At 42.4% G+C, this 22,958-nt stretch overlaps 1 protein-coding gene and 1 long non-coding RNA gene across 2 annotated transcripts in view; one reads left to right on the forward strand and one right to left on the reverse strand.

The window, feature by feature from the left end:
• The window catches only part of PLXNA3 (plexin A3), a 207,702-nt gene that overhangs the window by 143,982 nt on the left and 40,762 nt on the right, over positions 1 to 22,958 (reverse strand). Inside the window, exon 2 of the mRNA XM_040324278.1 lies at positions 4,839 to 6,079. Within this exon, the coding sequence (XP_040180212.1) occupies positions 4,839 to 5,984 (1,146 nt within the window). The 5' untranslated portion in view covers positions 5,985 to 6,079. The remainder of the gene's footprint in view (positions 1 to 4,838; positions 6,080 to 22,958) is intronic.
• Positions 14,180 to 14,725, forward strand: LOC120913922. The gene is made up of 3 exons (XR_005743592.1): positions 14,180 to 14,220; positions 14,442 to 14,510; positions 14,632 to 14,725. It is a non-coding gene; the product is annotated as an uncharacterized LOC120913922 (long non-coding RNA).

Raw genomic sequence — 22,958 nt, forward strand, 5'->3', positions numbered from 1 at the left:
CTGGAGGGCCACAGGTTGAGCACCCATGCATCAAGATAAAATAAATAACTTTCTGCCTTTACATTTACTTTAAGATGGTGCTTTGGATTAGGCCCCATTCACACTATCGTGTTGTGGGAACATGCACACTCCTGTGTACATCACTGCAAGGCGAGGTACCACAGGCTACTTGAGATGATGTAATGCAGTACCATTCAGAATGAATGAATGAATGGCACTCCAATGCACCTCGCCTACAGAGAAAGATTGAGGACACAGTCTCCTCCTCTTCTGCAGCCACAGCTGCACTCCCATACTGAACAGGAAGTGCCCCATATAGTAAGCTTCCTGCTCATTGATAAAAGAATGAGATAGTAAACTGGAATGGGCATTCCTGTTTACAACCCCTTTAAAATGTTTAGATAGTAAAGGCTTGTGTTTTTTCATCCTATGCATTAAGGTAAAAAAACACCTGGCAGTCACCGCCCCCCCCCCCCTCGTTTTACTTACCTGTGCCCCCTCATCTCCTCGGCAGGGACTCGCTGTCCTTCTCTCCAGAGTCCCAGCCTTGATTGGATAGATTGATAGCAGCGCAGCCTTTGGCTCCCACTGCTGTCAATCAAGTCCAATGATGCGGGCACCGGGGTGGGCGAGGCCGAGTCCGGCATTGGTGTCTTTGACCGCAAATTCTGGACTCGGGAGCGCCACTGTAAGGTGACCCCCTTGGGGGAGCACTGCTCCTGGGGGGTTATATAATGCAGGGAGGAGCTGCGAGAGCCGCAAAGGGACCCAGAAGAGGATGTTCGGGGCCACTCTGTGCAAAACGCGCTACACAGTGGAGGTAAGTATGATATGTTTGGTATTTAAAAAAAAAAAAAAAAAATTATCCTTTAGCATCACTTGAATCAACACCATTCACCCATCCAATCCTCCCTACTGGGTGCCGGTGGGTGGTCATTTCCCCGGCACAGTCCATGGTCTCTGCTGCTACAGATGGGGGAGAGAAACAATGGAGATTAGAGGGCACAGCACAGACTGCCGACACAGACTGCCGACACAGACTGCCGACACAGACTGCCGACACAGACTGCCGACACAGACTGCCGCCGTTTGCCAGCGCCCACCTGTCACCAGATTCTCCCAGCTGGGGGGCGGCTGCTTCTCCCCTACACAGCTCACCATCTCCCCTGGTACAGGTGGGGAAAGATTGGAGGGCACAGTTTGGGAGTCAGGTTTTTCTGGAGACAAAGAATTTATTTTCCAGCGCGGTGGTCTGTTGGCAGAGTAGCAGGTCTCTGTGATAGTGGCAGGGGTCACTTTAATGAATTGCGACAATTAGCGGCTTCTCAGTCACTGATCATAGCTATTCATTTAATTAGGACAGTCATGAGTACATTTCTGATAAGTTCATGCGTTTCAAGGCAGAGTGGAAAATGCGGGAGACAGAAGGTAAACTGACCTGACCAGCTGGAAGCGTTTTTGTTCTGCTATATGCCTTATGTCAGAGGCAGTGAAAGAGTTAGGATTTCATTGCATGACCTGAGAAAATACTTTGCACCACTGCTAGACATGATCCGCTTTTTTCTTTCTGGTGTACAAAGAGGAAGATGTTGGCACCCAGGACTCGGCCTGGGAGGAAGCAAATGACTGCTTCTTGTTTGACAACAAATGCACGTTGGCATTTTTAACCTTAAAGCATAAAATGCCAAGAGCATTATGCTTTTTATAAACATCTAAAATGCCCAGCTTAGCAGTCTCCCAGAATTTCCTTAATGCCTGATGAAGCCTGCTAAATGCTTTGTAAAGCTGCAGCCAGCCATACCGTTAAAGAAAAAAATCCTGATTTAGCATCCCTGCAAGACAAGAGATGACAGTCACCCCTCCAGCGGCATTCGCATACACTTTCTCCATCCCTTCCAGAGCTGCATCCATGGTCAGTCTCACTTCCGGGAGCGTCCCCCCACTATGTGCCTTGTCTCAATCCTCACAACCTCTACATCACTGCCGAGTTCTGTGCTGACTTAAGGGTCTGAGAATGGAACCATGGCATGCTGTGGGGAATACGAGTATCCGACACCCCCGCAAGTGTTAAAGGCTGCAGTGCTAAAAAATGAGGGGAGACATGGACTGCCAAAAAGGTTACCATCTCCTCTCAGGGATCTTTAATCTGAATTTAATTTCTATTGGACCCCTGACGAAGCCTGTACAACCGTTCCAAGTTTTTTTACGTTAAATCCAGCGGCCTGAAAGAAAAAAGGGGAGCACACTGTACTAACTATTCAATGTTAGTATAGCAAGCTTCCCACTGAGCAATTGTGTTCTGAAAGGGGGACTGACTCCTCCTCTCCCAACCCCCCCCCCTGCCAGAACACACTGGTCAACAACCACAACCATTGGATGCCGACCGATCAGCAGCTTTTTCTTTCTATTCCATAGAAGCCAGCTTTGGTCGCACCGGCTGCTGTATACACTGGCCGAATGTCGGACGGTTTCTGTTAAATATGCTGATATTTGGCTCTTGTGTAGCAGGCTTAAAGTGGATGTAAACCCAATTTTTTTTTCATATTTATCATAATATGAGGTGATCCACAGTTCATGGTATATTACCAGGATGTGTTATGTGGGGGAGGGGTGGATTTCTCACTTTTTATACTGTGGATCACCTCATATTATGATAAACATAACATAACATATGATAAACATGTCCAAGCTAGATATGTAAATAACCTGTCACTCAAAGCAAGGAGAGAGGAAAGGACTTTTTATTTAGACAGGTTTTTATCTGGAAGTCTGTTATATTTCACTGAACAATAAAAGAGGATTGCTCAGAGCTGGATTAACTCTGTGTGGCAAGACTGGGCACAGATGATAGGAAATCTTATATTCTACATTGTGACATCAAAAAAAAATATGTTTGGTTTACATTCACTTTAAGGCTGCATTCACACCTGAGCGTTTTATAGCCTGAAGCTCTAAAACACTGGAGGGGGAAAAATACACTATTCTCTATGGAAATGGTTCACATCTCCACTCCAAAACGCCTAAAGCCGAACGCCTGAAGCTCAAACAAGTTCTGGACCCATTTTTGTCGCGCGAATCGGGCGGACCGATGGTCATCACTCTCTGCTCACTAAAGACCAAGAACGGAGTGATCAGTGGTCTTTGATCACTTAGTCCTCGATGGAGAGCCGGCAGGGACAGAAGCATCAGACCAAATGTATGAATGTTTGTTTATTTTATTTTTTTAAATCCCACACTTCTCTTCCAATGCTGAAGGGAGTTTTTTTTCTAAAGCTGGTCTCATGTCACAAGTGCTTTGGATTACAAGCATGCTTCCGGAACTAATTATGCTCGCAATCCAAGGTTTTACTGTACATTGAACCATATTGAGGTATTCCTATCAAATAATATGCAATCCCATACGTGAGATTTTTGCACAAGTGCTCATACATCTGCTGATTATCTCCAAAGAAATATTATGTGAGATTGCCAACAATTTGGCAGCCTAAAGTGGTAATAGATTGTATAATCAGTGTGTGCATTAGGTCACAATTGTGTCAATACCCCGCCTAGCCAATCTAGGTGATTGGCGAAGCTCGGCGCGTGTATACGGCCTCGCTGGGAATGAGCGGGTTACACGGGACACATTGGCTCCAATCCTATTAATCTTGTTTAAGTGGATGCAGCACTATTTGCCTTTCTCAGTTCCGAGCAGAGTGCCCGTGACAAGCCAAAACCATACAAAGGAATTTAATTAGCTTGCAGAGCGCCTAACGGAGCAAGTTCCACTACGAAAAAAATCAATTTTTAATAATGTTATACATTAAGCAACAAATCTTCACATGTGCCTTTCACACCCCCCCTCCCTGTGCTTTGCTCCGCTCCTGCCCGACCGCGGTGGAGGGATGGGCAAGAGCCCAGCAATTCCTAACACAGGAGATCTATGGCTAGTGCAGCGTGACAGCTGAAATCTAGAGAGCGTAGGATATATTGACCCTATATCACGGAATCTAAGAATACCTTCTCTCTTTACAAATGTCTATCGCGTGAAAAACGAGAGTCAATGATATTCCCCAACAATCTGCTAAAATGCCTCGCTTTACTTTTCCATCCACCAAGCACAACCTTTCCATAAATGCCTCCATACCATCCGACCATCTGTCTCCACACAATCCACCCTTCTGATCTGTTTGATGCATAAGAAGGGGCAAAGAGCACAGAGGTGTTTCCATTAGAGTCACCGCCATATTCTTTAGGGTCATGCAGTAATAGCTGCTCTCCTAATCACTTTAGATTTCTGATATCCAGTAGGGCAGGTCCATTCCCAACTGAATATTTTGGTACTTTCCTAGATTTTTTTATGGCTATAGGACAATTCCCCGTTTTCTAGCAAACCGCAAAAACTAGTGGACAGGAGCCTCATTATGATGTGTACCAGGGATATGCAATTAGCGGACCTCCAGCTGTTGCAGAACTACAAGTCCCAAGAGGCATAGCAAGACTGACAGCCAAAAGCATGACACCCAGAGGCATGATGGGACTTGTAGTTTTGCAACAGCTAGAGGTCCGCCAATTGCATATCCCTAATGTATACCATCAGTCGGACAAGTCCACTCACTCCCAAACTGAATATTTTGGTATTTTCTATGGCTATAGTAGAATTTCCCAGTTTTTAGCAAACTCTTGTAGACAGGCCCCTCATTGGTTTTGTTTCCAGATATTGTTCGTTCATTTTACTCTTCAGATCATTTTCAGAACTTTCAAGTGTATGCTTTTTGTATACATTAACCCAAAGTGCTATGGAATACGAGGATACCAAGCAAACAAAGACCATGAGAATAGTATCTAGCAGTTCTTACCGTGTTTATACAGTTGAGCTCCTTATTCAGTAACCAAGGCAGTGATAGCTTTCCTTCTCCACGGTAGCAAGACTGTATCCTCTCCTTGATGCGTTTGTTGATCTGGCTGAGCGTAAAAAGGCAGAGAACAGACTCTCGAGGTGGGTTGGACCTATTTTTTTGCCCCTGAGAGAAAACTGTGAACAGAACATCCTCATCTTCTGGTATCCCGAGCTCCTGTGCAAGCTTACGCCCTGGACGATTAAGGTAAGCACTCTGAATAAGCCTGTACTCCACTCCATCCTTGGTGCATCCAATGGGGAACTCCACATAAGAGTAGAATTCGGGATCTGCAGAACACATCCGCACAATTTTAGACGTAAAGAACTTCTCCCCAGTGGCGTCGTTTACCGTCTGTTGGGTATCCAGTTGGAGCGTCAAGAAATAAACAAACCCACCACTGACAAAGCCATAGACGTAGTATATGTCAAATGAAGGGTGCTGGGAAAGGGTATCTGAAGGGACTTTAATCTGAGAAGAGACAAACTCGTCTTGGTACACCAAACGAAACATCTCCTCATTCTCCTCGTTTCTGACCAGTTTGCGACTCGAAAGCGTTGGAAAGTACTCTGATTTGCCATCAATGGAGGTGCCAATGAAGAGTTTACTCTGCTCACCATCTTGTTCCACAATCACTCCCGTCATGGAGTCCGGCTCCCGCGCTCCTGATAAGTAATGTTCCTTGCGGTGGTGCGGCTCCCCCAACTTGAAGAGGTTGTCCAGCCTCAAAAACTGACATATACCTTGCCATACACTACCACAAGCCACCAACCGGTTCCCAGTATAATCGATCAACAAAAGTCTATTAACATTATCTGAAGGAAAGAGCTTGTGTGTACAGACGCGCACGGAGGGTGGAGGGTAACAGCTGGCATTATCATCTATGGGGCCAGTCAGGTGGGAGCGTAACTCTGTCAGGTTCTCCGACAGCTTATAGACTCTGTTCACCGCACCAATATAAACGTCCCCTGTGTTTTTGTGCACTGCGAGATGAGTTAGAGAGGTGTCAGACACGGTGAAGTTTGGAAATGGAGAGCTGGCTGCACTGGAGCTAGACAACCACAAAAGAAGAAAGTAAGGGGGGATCAAGTCATTTACCAGCCTCATGTTGTACTCTTACAACAGTCCAATCTTTTCCACCAAAAGATGAAACTGTCAAGGTCCAGTGTGGTTTGCCAATTTTCAGCTTAATATCCTCGGGCCTTAAAGAAAAGAAAAGAAAAAAAAAATATTAACTTTTTATATATTTTTATCAAGAACACAGTAGCTAAGCAGCACACAGAGGACATGCAGATCACTGCAAGCCAGGCAAATACAACACAAGGCACAGACCTTCAGTTATTTGATCTAACTTTGTTTTTAAACAATTATTAAAAATACATAATTTATTCAATATCGGTTACTGGTAAAAAGAAAAAAAAATCTATATATAAAATTTGCTATACTGATCCTTGACAATTGCTCTCCAAATGAAGTCAACAAGTGGCCCTGTGGACACACATCTCATACGCATGTTCCATTGTCGTCAACGTTACAAAATAGAATGTGGCCTGGTGAACCCAGTGATGTGCCTCCATCCCTTCAACCAATGTATTTGCCCTGGGACTTTACCTGTCCATGTTTAATCCTACAGTTTTATGAAAACTGTAGATTTTAAAAACTTAAACATGACTATTGAAGTTGAATTACATTTGAAGTGACATCTGATGTTAGTGATTGGGTTCGCACCTACTGTAAAATAAACACTGCATACACTGACATTTCAAGTGGCCTACACAAAGCACAGATGCAGGAATTGCACTTGAAATTAATACTGCCTAATATCTCATGTGATTCATAGACAATGCTTCCAAAATTGAAAGAGACTCACTAGGATAAAAACCTTAAAAACAAAGCTTAATAGTTACCTGTCCTGCCACTACCGTTCTTCACTCTTTTGAAGAGCTAAGTTTACTGAGAAATCTTTTGCACCTGGTACTTCGGCAAGCCACAGCTGATGCGATTTTCTTTCCTGCAACTACAGGTTGCAGGAAAGAAAAGCACTCTATTCCCCTATCAACACAGTGTGGAAGGAGGAACCCCTTCCGCAGAACACAATGGAAGTCATTTACGAAAGCCAAATCCACTTTGCACTACAAGTGCAAACTACAAGTGCAAAGTGCACTTGGAAGTGCAGTCGCTGTAAATCTGAGGGGTAGATCTGAAATAAGGGGAAGCTCTGCCGATTTTATTATCCAATTATGTGCAAGCTAAAATGCCTTTTTTTCCCTTTGCAAGTCCCCCTCAGATCTACAGCAACTGCACTTCCAAGTACAATTTCAAGTGCACTTGTAGTGCAAAGTGAATTTGCCTTTAGTAAATAGCCCCCAATGTCTACTGCTGGAGACTGTAGCTGCCGGCAGTAATCGTATGCAGAAAATTTGACAGGCTGGTTGTTCTGAAGTCAATCAATGGATAGACTTCAGTACAACTAGCCAGACCACACATGGATCAAATCTTGACCAGTCCCTGCTGAACCGGTCAAGTATCCATCCGTCTATGGCCAGCTTTCCCCTATGTCCTCTATGGTTTTATTCACTGGCCCCTATTCCATTACAGGACAAAACAGTAATATAGGGGCCGACAAAATAACCAACAACGTTCAGCAGTGAACCAGGCATCCAACAAACTAGAAAATGTGTCGGGTGCAGAAGATTTTTTAGCCACTGTAGCTCCTCAAGAGAGGGATGATCTTGGGTGCAGCTAATCAGACTATTATATATTTTCTTTAACCTTTTGCATTCCTATGGAAGAACAACAAAAATTCAGTTCATTTTCCTTTATGCATAAAAAGCTATAAAGAGAATCTGTCACTTTGCTCATACATGAACTAGTGGCAGGGATCTGGAACAGAAGAATGGAGCAGCAGGGCAGTGCCACAAATTATAGGGCTGGGGGATGCCAACAGCAACACAATAGATTCTCTTTATTGCAAGTGTTGGCCTGTTGGTCGAAGAAGACCTTGCAGTAAAATGAAAGGTCTCCTTATTAGATCAAAGTCCACCCTCCTTTAAAATGTTCTACATTTTATAAGGGCAAAATAAGGGCAAAAATGTACCTGTAGGAAAAAATTGGAGTAAATACTTACCCAACCTTCGTCTTCTGCATCACACAGCGCAACATCCCGATATTTTTCGGCAAGATTCCTAGGGAAAGATGAGTACCCCAAATCATGTAAGAAGTCCATTGTAAGATAATTTTCTCATGATTTGGGACCCTCATTGTTCCCAGGATCTCACCATGAAAAGGACTGATGTCACCCTCACCTAGGCCTCTCAGGCAGAAGCAAATAGTATAAATTCTTTTTTCTTTACATCTACATTTTTGCCCTTATAAGCCATAGAGATTTTTACAAGGGGAGGGGGCCCTGATCTAATAAGTAGACATTGCATTTAGCTGCAAAGCCACTTAAACCATTTTTTAATCAAAAGAAGCAGATTGAGAACTTTTTGGCATACTTTCAGACCTTTTTTCTAGTAATCAGTGAAAAGTCTACTAGAAAACAGACCTAAAACCAAGCAATGATTGACTGAAAGGATGGGTAATTTTATAGAAGGGGTGAACAATAAAAAAAAAAGAAAGAAAAAGAAAAAGAAAAAAAAGGATATAAAACAAAAAAAAAAAAAAGCAGCAAAAGGTTTTTTTTCTTTCAGCATCTTTTTATGACTCAACCCAGTCCCAGAGCCTTACCAAGTAATCCATGTACTCTTATTGGCAGAGCCTCCTGTACTACATCTTTGAAATAAAACTCTTTTTACTGACCTGTCCACTTCCAATACTTCCTAGTTCACCACCCTCACCTTGTGGTCTGGACTTTGACACCTGTATTTGTACAAACTGTTCAACAACAAAGCTTGTCTGGCCTTTGGCCTCCAGGCTGACCCAAAAACAAGTTTTTTTTTTTTTGCAATTCCATTATTTAGTAAGTGTTGCAATTCACAGTTTAACAGAAACATGAAAGGATGAGGCATGGTCAGCATTTAGCAGATACACCTCTCGGTAAAATTTGTTGGTCAAAAGACCCATCAGAACACAGCCTGAGTAGTCAAACGAGTCAAATCTGAGTATGCACTACATTTAACCAGGTATATGCAACAGATAGAGTAACAATAATTGTATATGTAAAGCCATGCAACGATGTTTTAAGCGGGACCATAAATTGTACCAGGGAGCAAATGGGAATTCGGTAACGGAGTTAATGCATAATAGAATAATCAGTCTGATATCCGGAAAAAGAATGTACCCAAAACTGGGTAATCACGGGGGGAAGGAGGGAGAAGGCGGCATAAGGAGATAACGGGGAAAAAGACCATGGAGTATCTCAGGTGCGAGAGAAGAAACTCAGGTGGAGTGAGAGGGGGAAAGGGCCCCCTCGCCCAGGGAACATGGCCGACCCCAGGGGTTCAGCACAAAAGTGGGGCACCTTGAAGGTAGACATCAGTGGAACTAAAATGTTGCCACGGTCTCCAAGTGTCTCAGAAGGTCTCCTCTTGGTTATGCAAGGTAGGTAGCAGCGCGATCCTCCATGTCCCCGAGTTCAATAACCTTGGAAAACCATAAGGATTTTGAGGGCGGGCTTTGGAATCTCCAACATAAGGGGATGCATGCTTTAGCCGAATTCAGTAACTGGATCGTATGGGAACCCCTATACCTTTTGATCGGACGGTTCGAGAGATGCAGCAGACAAGCAGCAGGGCCTTTAGGTCTACGATAGTCAATTGCTTGATGATACCAATCACCTCTTTCCAAAAGGGTCAAAGTATTTATTTTTTTCTTAGGGACATGGAAACTGTTGCATCAAAGATGTTGCAAGCAACCTTCAATAGCTCTTTGAGATCAGTTTTAAATCTCGCCTAGCCGTTAAAAGCGACCTCACTAAATTGCACCCAGGTATGTTTTTCTTGGTTTGGCCACAATAGTATACTATACTTAAACGATCAGCCTGCCTAGACTGACCTACCTCTTCCAAACATTACCATTCATATCTCCACAATACTAAAAAGGAACCCATGTTTGGCGTGTCTACATTTCCCGTGGGCCAAAGAAAAAACAAAACAAGAACTGGGCTCCGTACACACTAGTAGTTTTTTCCATTGAACCCCAAGAAAAACCCTGACAGCTCTGATGTTAGTACAGCCATCCCCCCTGCTGTTGTATTGTTTTCTGACAGGCGGAAGGCCCCTCTGCCAGAACACTCCAGTCATTGGCTGAGAGCCTTGATCGGGAGCCAGTTGTCTTCGGTCATACCCCACCGGCTTCTGTCGGACTGACTCCAGTACACCCAGGCCAAATGTCAGCCAGTTTTTATTGAACCAGCCATTGCCATCCGACATTGGGCCCATATGTACCAGGCTTTAGGCTCGCTTCACATACTGTATATGCAAATTGGATACTTTTTGAACCGCATCCGATTTCGAGCCAGTTTACATATATGCAGGTCGGTTGGGGTACAAATTAAAACTGGGTCCTGTGCGTTTTTCAGTCCAGTTCAGATGCAATTTAAGTGTCAAATATACACCTGAAACACTGAATGGAAACCACACCCGATTCTACACAGAAACCACCCCCAGGATCAGGGTCAGATGGAAGTAGAACATAACTCATTTCCCTCTGCAGAGCCTACCTTGGATAGCTGACCAACTTCCACCAGAACTCAATCCCCATCCTTTAATGGGTCCCAATTACGCAGGAGCCTTCAAGCTCTTTCATTCCTCCAATATTTCTTCATTCCCTTCTCCATTACCCCAGACCTGGGCACACCAGCCTTTCAGGATACTCGGAACCTTCTTTTCTTAACCTGATATAAACAGTCCATTTCCGGCTCTCCACTTTAGTAAAGATGGAGGTTTTTTCTCCCACTCTCATCTCAAGACCCAGCTCGGTCGAACTGGTGTCCACTGCAACTTTCCAATTACCTCATTCTATACCCATCGATATTTTTTTTTAGGCTGGCACAAACTTTGAGACTCTGCATAGAATCTTCTCCCCACCGACAAACTTTCTCTTGCACACTCCACATAAATGTATTCGACCCCCCCTTCTTACATCCGGACTTGGGAAAAGGACCTAAAACTTCACCTTACACAGAACCAAATCAATGAAATCCTCCAATTGGTGCACAAATTCTCACTCTCCAGTAAGATACAGGAATCAGGATGTGGGCACAAAACCCCAGATCTTTTACACAAGCTATATGCAGAGAGTGGGCTTTTTTCCCATGCACCCAACCCCCCCAGTTGAGGCACCTCGCCTCCATTTCCCCTCCGACTCATCCCTTTCTGATAATGACCTTTTGGACTCATGCACACGAGCAAATAAAATGGCACTGCCAGGGATGTCTGGAGTTTTTTTTTTACGCCCATGAACACAGCTGCAAGTTATTTAATGTGGACATGCACATGTAGGTGTTTATGTGTGTATTTGTACGCAGTGTTCAGGGCATAAAAAAAGCCTCAAGACTGCTTTTGGAGAGGAGTTTATGAGCAGAATTTACACAAAAACATATATATGCAAGTACGTTTTTTTCTAGCGGTTTGAATGAATTAATATTCTAGCCAATAAAATTAGTACACTCATATTCAGTGGTGGCAGGTCTGTATGTCCTCCCCCCCCCCCCCCCCCCAAGTCGGTAGGTCACAGTGGGCTCAAGTGCTCTGCGCCCCAAGCCCACCCTTTTTTTGAAGCCAATTAGAGCCTCTGGGCTCTAATCCCACGCTTCAAAAAAAAAAAAAAAAAACACCTGTAGATTAGGGCAGGGTTTGACAAATTTGCTTGGAATCTAGGAGCCAGCTAAAAAAGTTAGGAGCCAGAAAACGCACCCCGTCCCGACGAGCTTGCACGCAGAAGCGCATATGTAAATGGTGTTCAAACCATATATGTAAGGTATCGCCGCGATTGGTAGAGCGAGAGCAATAATTCTAGCCCTAGTGCTCCTCTAACTCAAAACATGCAACCTGTAGATTTTTTTAAACGTCGCCTATGAAGATTTTAAATGGTCAAAAGTTTGTCGGCTTTCCACAAGCGGACGCAATTTTGAAGCTTGACATGTTGGGTATGAATTTACTCGGCGTAACATTATCTTTCATAATATTAAAAAAAATGGGGATAACTTTACTGTTGTCTTATTTTTTAATAAAAAAAATATTTTTTTTCCCAAAAAAGTGCACTTGTAAGACCGCTGCGCAAATACACGTGACAGAAAGTATTGCAACGATCGCCATTTTATTTTCTAGGGTGTTAGGATAAAAAATATATAGAATGTTTGGGGGTTCTAATTAGAGGGAAGAAGATGGCAGTGAAAAATAGTGAAAAATGACATTAGAATTGCTGTTTAACTTAACCCTTATGGACAGGCCGCCACTGCCCATATGCCCAAAAACGCCAGAAGCAGGGAAATGGTTGCAGCGCCAATTATTCTTCAGCAAGCAGCCCAGAAATGATATCACCAAATCTCAATAGATTAGTCAGAGGCACAGTGCATTAGGTGATCTCACACAGCTATAAATTTGTAGTCACAATCTAGGGATTGTTGGAAAGCGGAGACATAAAAGAGCAAGCATAAAAGACCTCACAACAGTCTTATGCACAGTTGCTGTTAGACGAGATAGCAAGAGGAACAGCATGGTTTACAATAAAAATGTAAAGACAACTTTAACAGAAAGTGAGCTTTCTATCCTATGAAATTACATTAGTAAATAAACTAACTATACTACCAAATTTTTAGGCCATTGGGGATTGAAGTGGTAAATACTGGGCACAAGCCAGCAAAGACTCACTGAAAAGCATTAGATCAGTAAAGAGGCGACAGAAAAGTGGTTTATTTAGCCCTCTTGTCACGAAAAGATTCAATGTAATCTCACAGCATCTACAGCCATGTGCTAAAGACTTTCTAATCCATCAGCAACACCGAGCGGCTTGCTAATCCTGAAATCTGGAAACTGAGACTCCCAATTTTTCCCTCCCGCTGACTTCTGTTATTCCAGGAGACGAATACCTGACAGCAGGCTGATTCTCTGTTAGGGGCGGCGGCCATCTTGTTTTCAGGACAACCTGACACTTCCACCCACTGGGGCTGACTCCTGACCCCACGATGGTCTCCTTTTCACTCACACAGCTGGACTGAATTAGAGGGGAGGAAACATGTTAATTGTCCGGGTGAAAAGGCCGGCAAGGGTTTCATACAGATAACAGACAAATTATTCTGAGCCAAGTATCATTTTCTTCTTAGGGAACCCAAAATAAGTCAGTCTTAGAACTATTCATCCACAATGTCAAAAACTGGTTCTTTAGAAGAGACCAGCAAAAAATCTGACTTGTTAATGCGAGTTTATGACATGAAAGGATTTAGCAAGGCCAAATTCCGCTAGAGCAGGACTCAAGCAATTACCTGATACAGTTTTTGTTTTATCCAGCTGTATTTACTCAGTGCAACTTATAACATCCAAGTGAAAGATACAACACCAACATGTCAGAAGAAAAAAATTTAACAAAAATAAACAGGATCATGGAGTTGGAAAAAGGATCAGCCCCATCCTAAAAATGACTTGTAAACTTAATCAGGTGTAGCCATCAAACTATCAACTATAGGTTTTTTGGAAATATGGTCCAAGATGTGTAGATTCACCCAAAAATAAGGCACCTAATCCCAATTAGATAGATAAAGTTTTTTCCAATGGGAAAGGGAAGGGGATAATTTGCGGTGCGTACTTTAGCAAATTGATAGTGATGAGAAAGCACAATTCTTGTTAGAAAATTACAAAAATGCTTTATTTATGAATACAAAACATACAATACAATAGTTTAAAAGAAAAGTGGACAACCAGTTTGTTGATTTGATTCAGTGGATAACACAGCATCAGTCAGTTGTAAATATGGATGCAACTGGAAAAGGAAATCGCATGGACCCTACATGTTTCGCGGACTTCCGCTTCTTCAGGGGAGGGAGCGATATCCAGTCAAAATATGAAACTGAAAGGTATATATACAAGCATTAACCAGTAAAATATGATACACATTCCAATTGCTTAAATCAGGTACAACATATAATGGTAAAAAATGGTTCCAAAGTTTAAAGACCACACTATCTTACCCACGAGTTGCCCACAACTAGCGACAAACACAGAAAACCGCCGAGGTGAAAATGGTCATGTGCATGATCCTGCAAATGAGCAGGAAAGGTTTGAAAATGGTCACAAAAGGACAGTCATATAAGGGTTAACATGTAAGTGAGACAGAGGTAAAAAAAAAAAAAAAAAAAAAAAAAAATTGATGTCCCTGGTCTTTAACCCCATAAACCGTTATATATGTAAGTCATTTATGCTTTTTGGTCTCAGTCATTACTGCTAAACTAAGTTAACCAATATTTTGGTCATCATGTCTTAAATACATATATATCTCACAGATAATAATATTTTAACCCCTAGCCATCCCTATTGCTTTGGCTATGGTGTGTGTCTCACTTACATGTTAACCCTTATATGACTGTCCTTTTGTGACCATTTTCAAACCTTTCCTGCTCATTTGCAGGATCATGCACATGACCATTTTCACCTCGGCGGTTTTCTGTGTTTGTCGCTAGTTGTGGGCAACTCGTGGGTAAGATAGTGTGGTCTTTAAACTTTGGAACCATTTTTTACCATTATATGTTGTACCTGATTTAAGCAATTGGAATGTGTATCATATTTTACTGGTTAATGCTTGTATATATACCTTTCAGTTGCATATTTTGACTGGATATCGCTCCCTCCCCTGAAGAAGCGGAAGTCCGCGAAACATGTAGGGTCCATGCGATTTCCTTTTCCAGTTGCATCCATATTTACAACTGACTGATGCTGTGTTATCCACTGAATCAAATCAACAAACTGGTTGTCCACTTTTCTTTTAAACTATTGTATTGTATGTTTTGTATTCATAAATAAAGCATTTTTGTAATTTTCTAACAAGAATTGTGCTTTCTCATCACTATCAATTTGCTAAAGTACGCACCGCAAATTATCCCCTTCCCTTTCCCATTGGAAAAAACTTTATCTATCAACTATAGGTGTCAAGGCACTGACAAAAGATCCCTGGGATAAAGTTGTGGGCAGGCACAAGTCAAGAGATGGATACAAAAAAGTTTCAAAGGCTTTATCAATGCCTAGAAGCACAGTGAAATCCATTATTAAGAAGTAATAATAATAAAGAAAAAATATTGCGCTCATTTCAAGTGAAAAAGCAGCGATCCAAAGTGTTATACCACACAAACAATATACAAAGGAAAGGAGATCGCGCTAAGTGAAAAAATATTGAATAAATAAAAACACATAAATGTTCATATTAATGTGAATAGATAAGTCCGCCCACAGGCAAAATAAATGTATAAGTCTCCCAAGTGTATATGGAAATCCACACAGGAAAGTGATTGACAGGAAAGAACCTCCACCACAATCAAATCAAGCCTCTTACCGAATGGAGTTGATCTCTAGATTATAAGAGATCAAAAACAGCATGGTAAGAGATATGAATAGAGGTGTCCAACATGAATCCCAGATGATGGAAACTCGTGATTCGTATGCTTAGGACTCCCGATATGCCATCCGAGGGCATGTAGGAATAAAAGAGGCTCACATAGTGTAAAACCTTAATTTATTTGTATAAAAATAGATGAAATGCACTTGCATTCCATTAAAATTTCCAGAGCATGAAAGCTGGCCAGCTTAAGCGAATACAGCCCGTATCCGGGTAGAAGGAAAACGCGGTGACGTCAGAGCGCCACAGCGTCCTTGCATAGCCTAGTGACCACACCCCATTGAAAATCTGTGGAATGACTTGAAGACTGCAGCGATGCATACTAGCTCATTATGTCCTTGTCTTAGAGGTTTTTTTTTTTTTTTGCTTTGGGTTTACAACCTCTTTAATCATAGGAGGTCGGAGTCCCTTGGTGGCAGGGGAATATTTATTCTTTATTCCTGCCACCAAGAGATCTTCCCCTCCATGAGTAACCCTCAGAGGCAGGGTAAAATGTGTTGAGGAATGGCTTTGATGTATAAAGCTGAGGCTGCTTTTACTTGCCTACCACTTGGACCGAGTGAGGAGCATGGCGGCCAGGTCATTTCTCATCTCTACAGTGTGTTTTGGGTCTGGAAGAACCTCTCCTCAGCCAGCACCCCCACTGGTCAGCGGCATCCAATCTATTGGACTTCTATAGCCTGAGCTGGCACCCCACAAGCATATATTGAAGGTCACAGTAAAAGCTTTTTATTTTTCAATGTGGTTGTAGCATAATATATTTTTATATATTTATATATCTTCGTGCTGGGTTTACACTATCGCGACTTGTGTCGCGCGACATGAGAAATTCAATGGCAGTGAATGAGCGCCGTTAATGTACACTACTGAAGTCGCTCCGACTTCAGAAAAGGTTCCTGTACTACTTCTAGGCAACTTCTACCATAGATTTCAAAGGAAGTTGCCTCCATACTGAAGCAACTTTACAGGAAGACAAAATAGTTTAATCAGGCAAACCCCTCCCTCCCACAGAGCTGATTATTCTGTGATTGGCCACAGTCAAAGTCGCCTGTCCTGGAGGCAACTTTAAGCCGCGTTGTAAGTTGCTCCAAGTCGCGCTGAAGTTGCCTTGCAAAGTCACGCTGTGAGTCGGGTTGCCCCTGTGTGAACCGTCACTTATACTTGGTCGCTTATTAGAGTGTTCAATAAAAGATCAAATTAAACTTTTGATTAAATTTCAGCTGCATTTTAGATTAAATGAAAGAGAAATCTCATGTCAGCAAAAGTAGCGAGCACCAATACCGCAAAGCCAATTCGAATTTAGCTTTCATAAGTCTTACCATCACCTTGCTGACAAATGTATTTTGATTCCTCAAGTTTCATTGTACATCATTCATCATGGTTTAGCACTTGCAAACAAGCAATACTACTACAGGTTTATACTCCTTTTCTGTTGTGATTTTATTGTGATGCCAACTACCTCATGCAATAAGCTGGTTGTGCAATGACATCACCATAAAAGCAAGCGTAAGCGCTCACATTTCCTATTATTGTCTAGGGTGACATCACCGCCGTATCAAATTCCCAGAGCTTGCAGGCTAAGTGCAGAGTGCCACTTTACAATTCCTGGATGTATTAAGTGGTGACACACACACTGCCACACAGGCACAGTCCCTGTGATCTAATTTATACAAGTACACTTCATATTCCTATCCGCAATGCTTGTTAAAACCAAAACAATCAGCCTGTCTCAGGAATCCCAGATCTTTCTTTGTTCTAGGTAATTCAATGTTTTATTTCAGTACTGCTCATCGGCGTAAGTGACGTAAGTGACGTCATCACCAAATCTTCACCGGTATGGAACAAATGACACAGCGTGGAAGTTTATGCACAGCAATGTTTTCATTCCTGTAAATTCATATACACAGCGCAAACTAGGTGTGACACAGCAGTTGTTAGGGCTTTGTTTTGTTTAGATTGCATGTCTGCAGAACAGACCAAAAAGTTTTACAAGGATTAAAAAAAAAAAAAAAAAAAAAGTTTAAAGCGCTTACATAACACTGATTTTCGTTCAAATGCTTGAGCCGCTGCGTTTCTTAAATTCAACTGAAATTATAATCTTTTAAACAAAATTTAGCTTGTTGTTTTTTTGTACTTTCCAGTAGATCACATATTGAAATAGAAAAAAAACAAACACCAGAAAAAGAGATGGAAAAGTAAAAAATGTTAACTTGCCTAATCGTTTCCTCTGACTCAATGCTGAAAAAATGAAGACTAAAATAATTGCAAAACTGGCCTCAGATTTTGTTTTTGTATGCGCTACTAGATCTGAAGACCGCAATAAAAATCCACTTAAAGTGATATTAAACCCAAATTTTTCACACACTTTCAGCTGCAGATTTATAAAAAAAAAATCCGCAACGCATGCGGTAGGACTGCGCTGGGCAGCTATTCCATTGTAGTCCCACGGCATGGATAGCGCAAAATGCTGCGTCTCCAATGTGCCCGGTTCACACCACTGCATTGAGTCGGTTTGTGGAAAGTGCACTTTTTTTTTCAGCGCAAGGCAATCCAAAGCCTCACATTGCTGCCAGCAATTGAACTTTATGAGATGTCTGTGGAACATCTCAATAAAGTAAAAAAAAAAAGGAAACACTGAAAACGCACAGAGCTCAGTGCATCACTGCGCTAATCTTGGCCCCACCGCACACCAGCCTCTGAATGAAGTATGCAGCTTCTTCAGCTTTTAATCTTTACCTTTGTTCTTTAAATCTAGGTTCACACCTCCCCGTGCAGTGAAATGCGTTGGAAGGGCATGGAACTCCTAGTTGGAGTCCAGGCTGTGGACATCATACACCTGTGGAGACATCTGATGTGGCCCGCGACCTCCTGCTCTGGGATGGAATAGAATAGAATATTGTTATTTAAAGCGGAGCTCCACCCTAAAGTTGAACTTCCGCTCATCGGGACCCTCCGGTGTCACATTTGACACCTTTCAGGGGGAGGGGGGTGCAGATACCGGTCTAAAGACAGGTATTTGCACCCACTTCTGGCCACACAGTCTGCGGACAGGACGTCAGATCCCCCCCCCCCCCCTGTTGTGTTCTGGGAAACACTCGGCTCCCAGAACACAGCGGGAACCAGTCAGCATGGCGCAGCGCGACTCGCACATGCGCCATAGGGAACCAGGCAGTGAAGCCGGAGCGCTTCACTTCCTGGTTCCCTCACCGAGGATGGCGGGGGGCAGCAGAGTGACGAGCTATCGCTCGTCTTCTGCTGCGGACGGTGCTGGACTCCAGGACAGGTAAGTGTGCCGATATTAAAAGTCAGCAGCTGCAGTATTTGTACCGTGTTTCCCCGAAAATAAGACCTAGCGTTATTTTCCAGGAGGGCTGCAATATAAACCCTACCCCCGAAAATAAGCCCTAGTTTAAAATGTTTGTAACATCCTATAATCCACTCTATTACAGTAGTATATAATGTACAATGTGTGTGTTTCTGTAATATAATTACGGGGAAGAGAGCTCCGGCGGGTCACAGAAACACTGAACGAAGGTATTTGGCACAATTATATTACAGAAACACACACATTATACATTATATACTACTGTAATAGTGGATTATAGGATTTTACAAGCATTTTAACTCTGTTTACACTGGGGATTCCTGTCAGGCACGGAGAGAGAGGGGGAGAAAAGACAGCACATTACATGGTAAGACCTACCCCGAAAATAAGCCCTACTGTGTCTTTTGTTGCCAAAATTAATATAAGACCCGGGCTTATTTTCGGGGAAACACGGTAGCTACTGGCTTTTATTTTAATTTTTCGGCGGACATCCGCTTTAAAGGTCATTTTATTATTAAATTCACAGTGTATATATATATATGGGCATATATTTTCTGTGGTGGTTACTGGGCTGCTTTCAAACTGATCTGCGGGCTACCTGCACTGAGCTATAGACTTCTGTTATTACCTGTGAGTTTTCTGAAAGTGCACCAAACCTGCAGAATACAATAGAAGTCTATTGCAAAGTGCAGGAAAGCCAAAAGGTACACTGCGTTGTACCCACAGTGCAGGAAAAAGCAGCCTTGGGCTCCTTTCACACGGTCAATCCGACCCAATTCGATCCTCCATGCACCTCTAAGAGGAGGCAGACGTAAACAGACTTGTGTCCTACCTCCAATCCGATCCGCAAAAAAAAAAATATAGTGGGCTGTGTCTGTCTGTGTCCTCTCAGACACTGACATCCCGTCCACTCGCTCTGCTCATTGTGGCCTGCGACCTGTTACCAAGTCGCTAAAGTGGCCCTCGCTCTTCAAAAGGTTGGGCACCCCTGCCATACACCTTCTCACAGGGCTTTGCTGCGATGAGCGACTTTTAGGACCTCCTTTCCCTCCTTGTAGAAACATGGAAGCCGAGGCTAAAATCAGGGGACACGGCATATTTTACCCGGCATCATAGCAAGGGCACTAGGAAGAAGAGAAGACGCCCAATGCTGGTGCCCATTTACACAGGCTGGGTGAACTTGAACGCATGGTTTTGTGTTTATCCAGATTGAATCTTTATTGGAGGTCAAGGCTGAAGACAGCTGTAAGAATAGTAAAGTCCAAGTTTAAAAGAAAAAAAAGTTGGTATTCCAGGTATGTGAAGCTCAGGAATGCGGAGGAGAAGGTGATTGTGATGGATTGCGAATTCCAAGGACCAGTTGGTGTCAGCCAATGTATGGATGGGATGTAATAATCGGCCTTGGGGGTAAGGTATGAGACACTTCTATCTATGAGGGGAGTTATTAGTATTTATGGAGGAAATATATCACCAGAAAAAGGTCTGTCTAAATGTATGTAATGAAACATACAGAACATACAACTATAGTTCAGTTTTTCATGGTTCCTGGCAAAAAATTCATTTAATACATTTTTATCCAGTCTGGTGAGGATTCAAAATAAAAAAGGACTACAAAAAAAGAAAAAAAAGAAAAAAAGAAAAAAGGGGAGTTTTTTTTTACGCAGCCCTCGCAGAATTCTACTGCATCCAATAACGACTCTCCTTATAAAGGGAGAGACATGGAGACTGATATTATATTTATTAATGACAGCTGGGTGTGTAAACACACAGCTCCCGGATCTTTCAGGGGTAGAAATGACCGATCATATGTTCATACAATGAATGAAGAGCGATCTGTCATTTCCCCTAGTCAGTCCCACCCCCCCCTTCAGTTAGAACACACCCAGGGAACATAATTAACCCCTTGATCGGCCCCTAGTGTTAACCCCTTCCCTGCCAGTGACATTTTTACAGTAATCAATGCATTTTTATAGCACCGATCGCTATAAAAATGCCAATGATCCCAAAAATGTGTCAAAAGTGTCTGCAGTGTCTGCCATAAAGTCGCAGTACCGATAAAAATCGCAGATCGCCGCCATTGCTAGTAAAAATAAGAATAATAAAAATGCCATAAAACTATCCCCTATTTTGTAGACGCTATAACTTTTGCGTAAACCAATCAATAAACGCTTATTGCAATTTTTTTTATACGAAAAATATGTAGAAGAATACGTATCGGCCTAAACTTAGGAAAAAAAATATTAATATGTTTTTGGGGGATATATATTATAGCAAAAAGTAAAAAATATTCATTTTTTTTTTCAAAATTGACACTCTATTTTTGTTTATAGCACAAAAAATAAAAACCGCAGAGGTGATCAAATATCACCAAAAGAAAGCTCTATTTGTGTGGGGGGGGGGGGGGGGGGGAAAGAACGTCAATTTTGTTTGGGAGCCACGTCACACGACCGCGCAATTGTCAGTTAAAGCGACGCAGTGCCGAATCGCAAAAAGTGGCCCGGTCATTGACCAGCAAAAAATGGTTCGGGGCTGAAGTGGTTAAGCTTTGACAATAAAATCTGGAAGCTGATTCGTTTTAGTAAATCAACCCCAGTGATCCAAAAATCCAGCCAAGCAGAAGCAAAAGAATAATCTCTTCCACCAATCGTGTGATTGTAAGAAGCGTTCCTAATAGACTCCACTACACAGCAGAGTGATGAAGAATCTCCCCAGCATGGGATACAGAAAGGTCACAGCTCCAGCCATGAAGAGGGTCAGTAGTGCGATGAAGGAAATACGGACATAAAATTTAAGTATGCAAAAGGGAAGAATAATCGCATCACAGGCAGGGAGTGCAGTAAATGCATCAGCAATTATCCGCTTTCCCCCCTCCTGGCCATTCGTATTTCCAGGGACTTCCTCATCCATTCTCACTCTGACCCAACATTCAACCCAAACCCATTCAGGCTGCAGACAAAGAGGCCCCCACCCGCCCTGCCAGCTCTTCTACTGTTCCCTGATACATACAAACCACCAATGTCATCATCATATGGAGAATAACAAATAAAAAATGCATCAAGGAATAAAGCACAAAGCAGTGAGGATGTTGCAATGGTTCCCAAAGTTATAGCAACCAATCAGATGTGAAATGATCAGGGTGGGTGGAAATGATTTATTTAAATCAGATTTTTTTTTTTTTTTTTTTTTTTTTTGATTATCAAATTTTAATAAAAATGCTTTTGGAGTAAAAAAAATCTAAAGATAGCTTTTTTAAAATTTAAGATACATTAATAATTTAGTTTATTCAGCATGAAATGGAGCTTAGTTATGTAGCATGAGGCTGTATATTCAGCAATATTTACATTTTTGGTAAACTCATTTAATGAATCAAAGCTCTGCAAGCTGAGATAACATGCACTGCATTGATGCATTCACATTATTTCACAGTAACCATGAGATAAGCCAAATTTCAGGAATATTCCTTTATCCTATTGTTTTGCAAATCTATGTACACTACAAACTGTATGATTTAATTGCTACTTATCGTTATAGCAGTATCTCTTCTATGGCTCAGAGCGGGGAATCCTGCGGGGAATGGGCGTTCCCGAAGGCAAGCAAGTTGATTGACGGCCTTCGATAGCACGTCACGGCTTCCGAAAACAGCCAAGGTGACACTTGGCTGTTTACGGCGCCTGCCGTGTAGAGCTGACTGCGCAGGCGCCGTAAATTGCCGAGTGTCACTCGTGTGTATTTTCGGAAGCCGTGACGCGCTATCGAAGGCTGTCAATCAACTTGCTTGTCTTCGGGAACGCCTATACCGAGGAAGTAATCCCCGCTCGGAGCCATAGAAGAAATACCGCTAAAACGATAAGTACCAAAAAAAAAAGACCAGCATACTGCAGATGTCTGCAGTATGCTGGATCTAACTGCAGAAAGTTGATTTTGGGTGAACTCCCGCTTTAAAGAGCACCTGTCATTTCAGATCCATCATGGCAGTGCCTGTTAGCGGCATCCACTCACCTTTTTACTAGTGATTAAAATCAAACCAACCCTGGAAATAATTTACCACTGGTTGGGTCCCTGGACTTTGCATATCGTCATTATTACCTGAAATTGTTGAATAATTTCAATGCCCACCGCGTCACTTTTGTGCAAACCAATCAATATAAGCTTATTGCGATTTTTTTTTGCAAAAATATGTGGAAGAATACATATCGGCCTAAACTGAGTGT

Source organism: Rana temporaria, chromosome 9 (genome assembly GCF_905171775.1).
Source record: "Rana temporaria chromosome 9, aRanTem1.1, whole genome shotgun sequence".
Taxonomy (NCBI): Eukaryota; Metazoa; Chordata; class Amphibia; order Anura; family Ranidae; genus Rana; species Rana temporaria.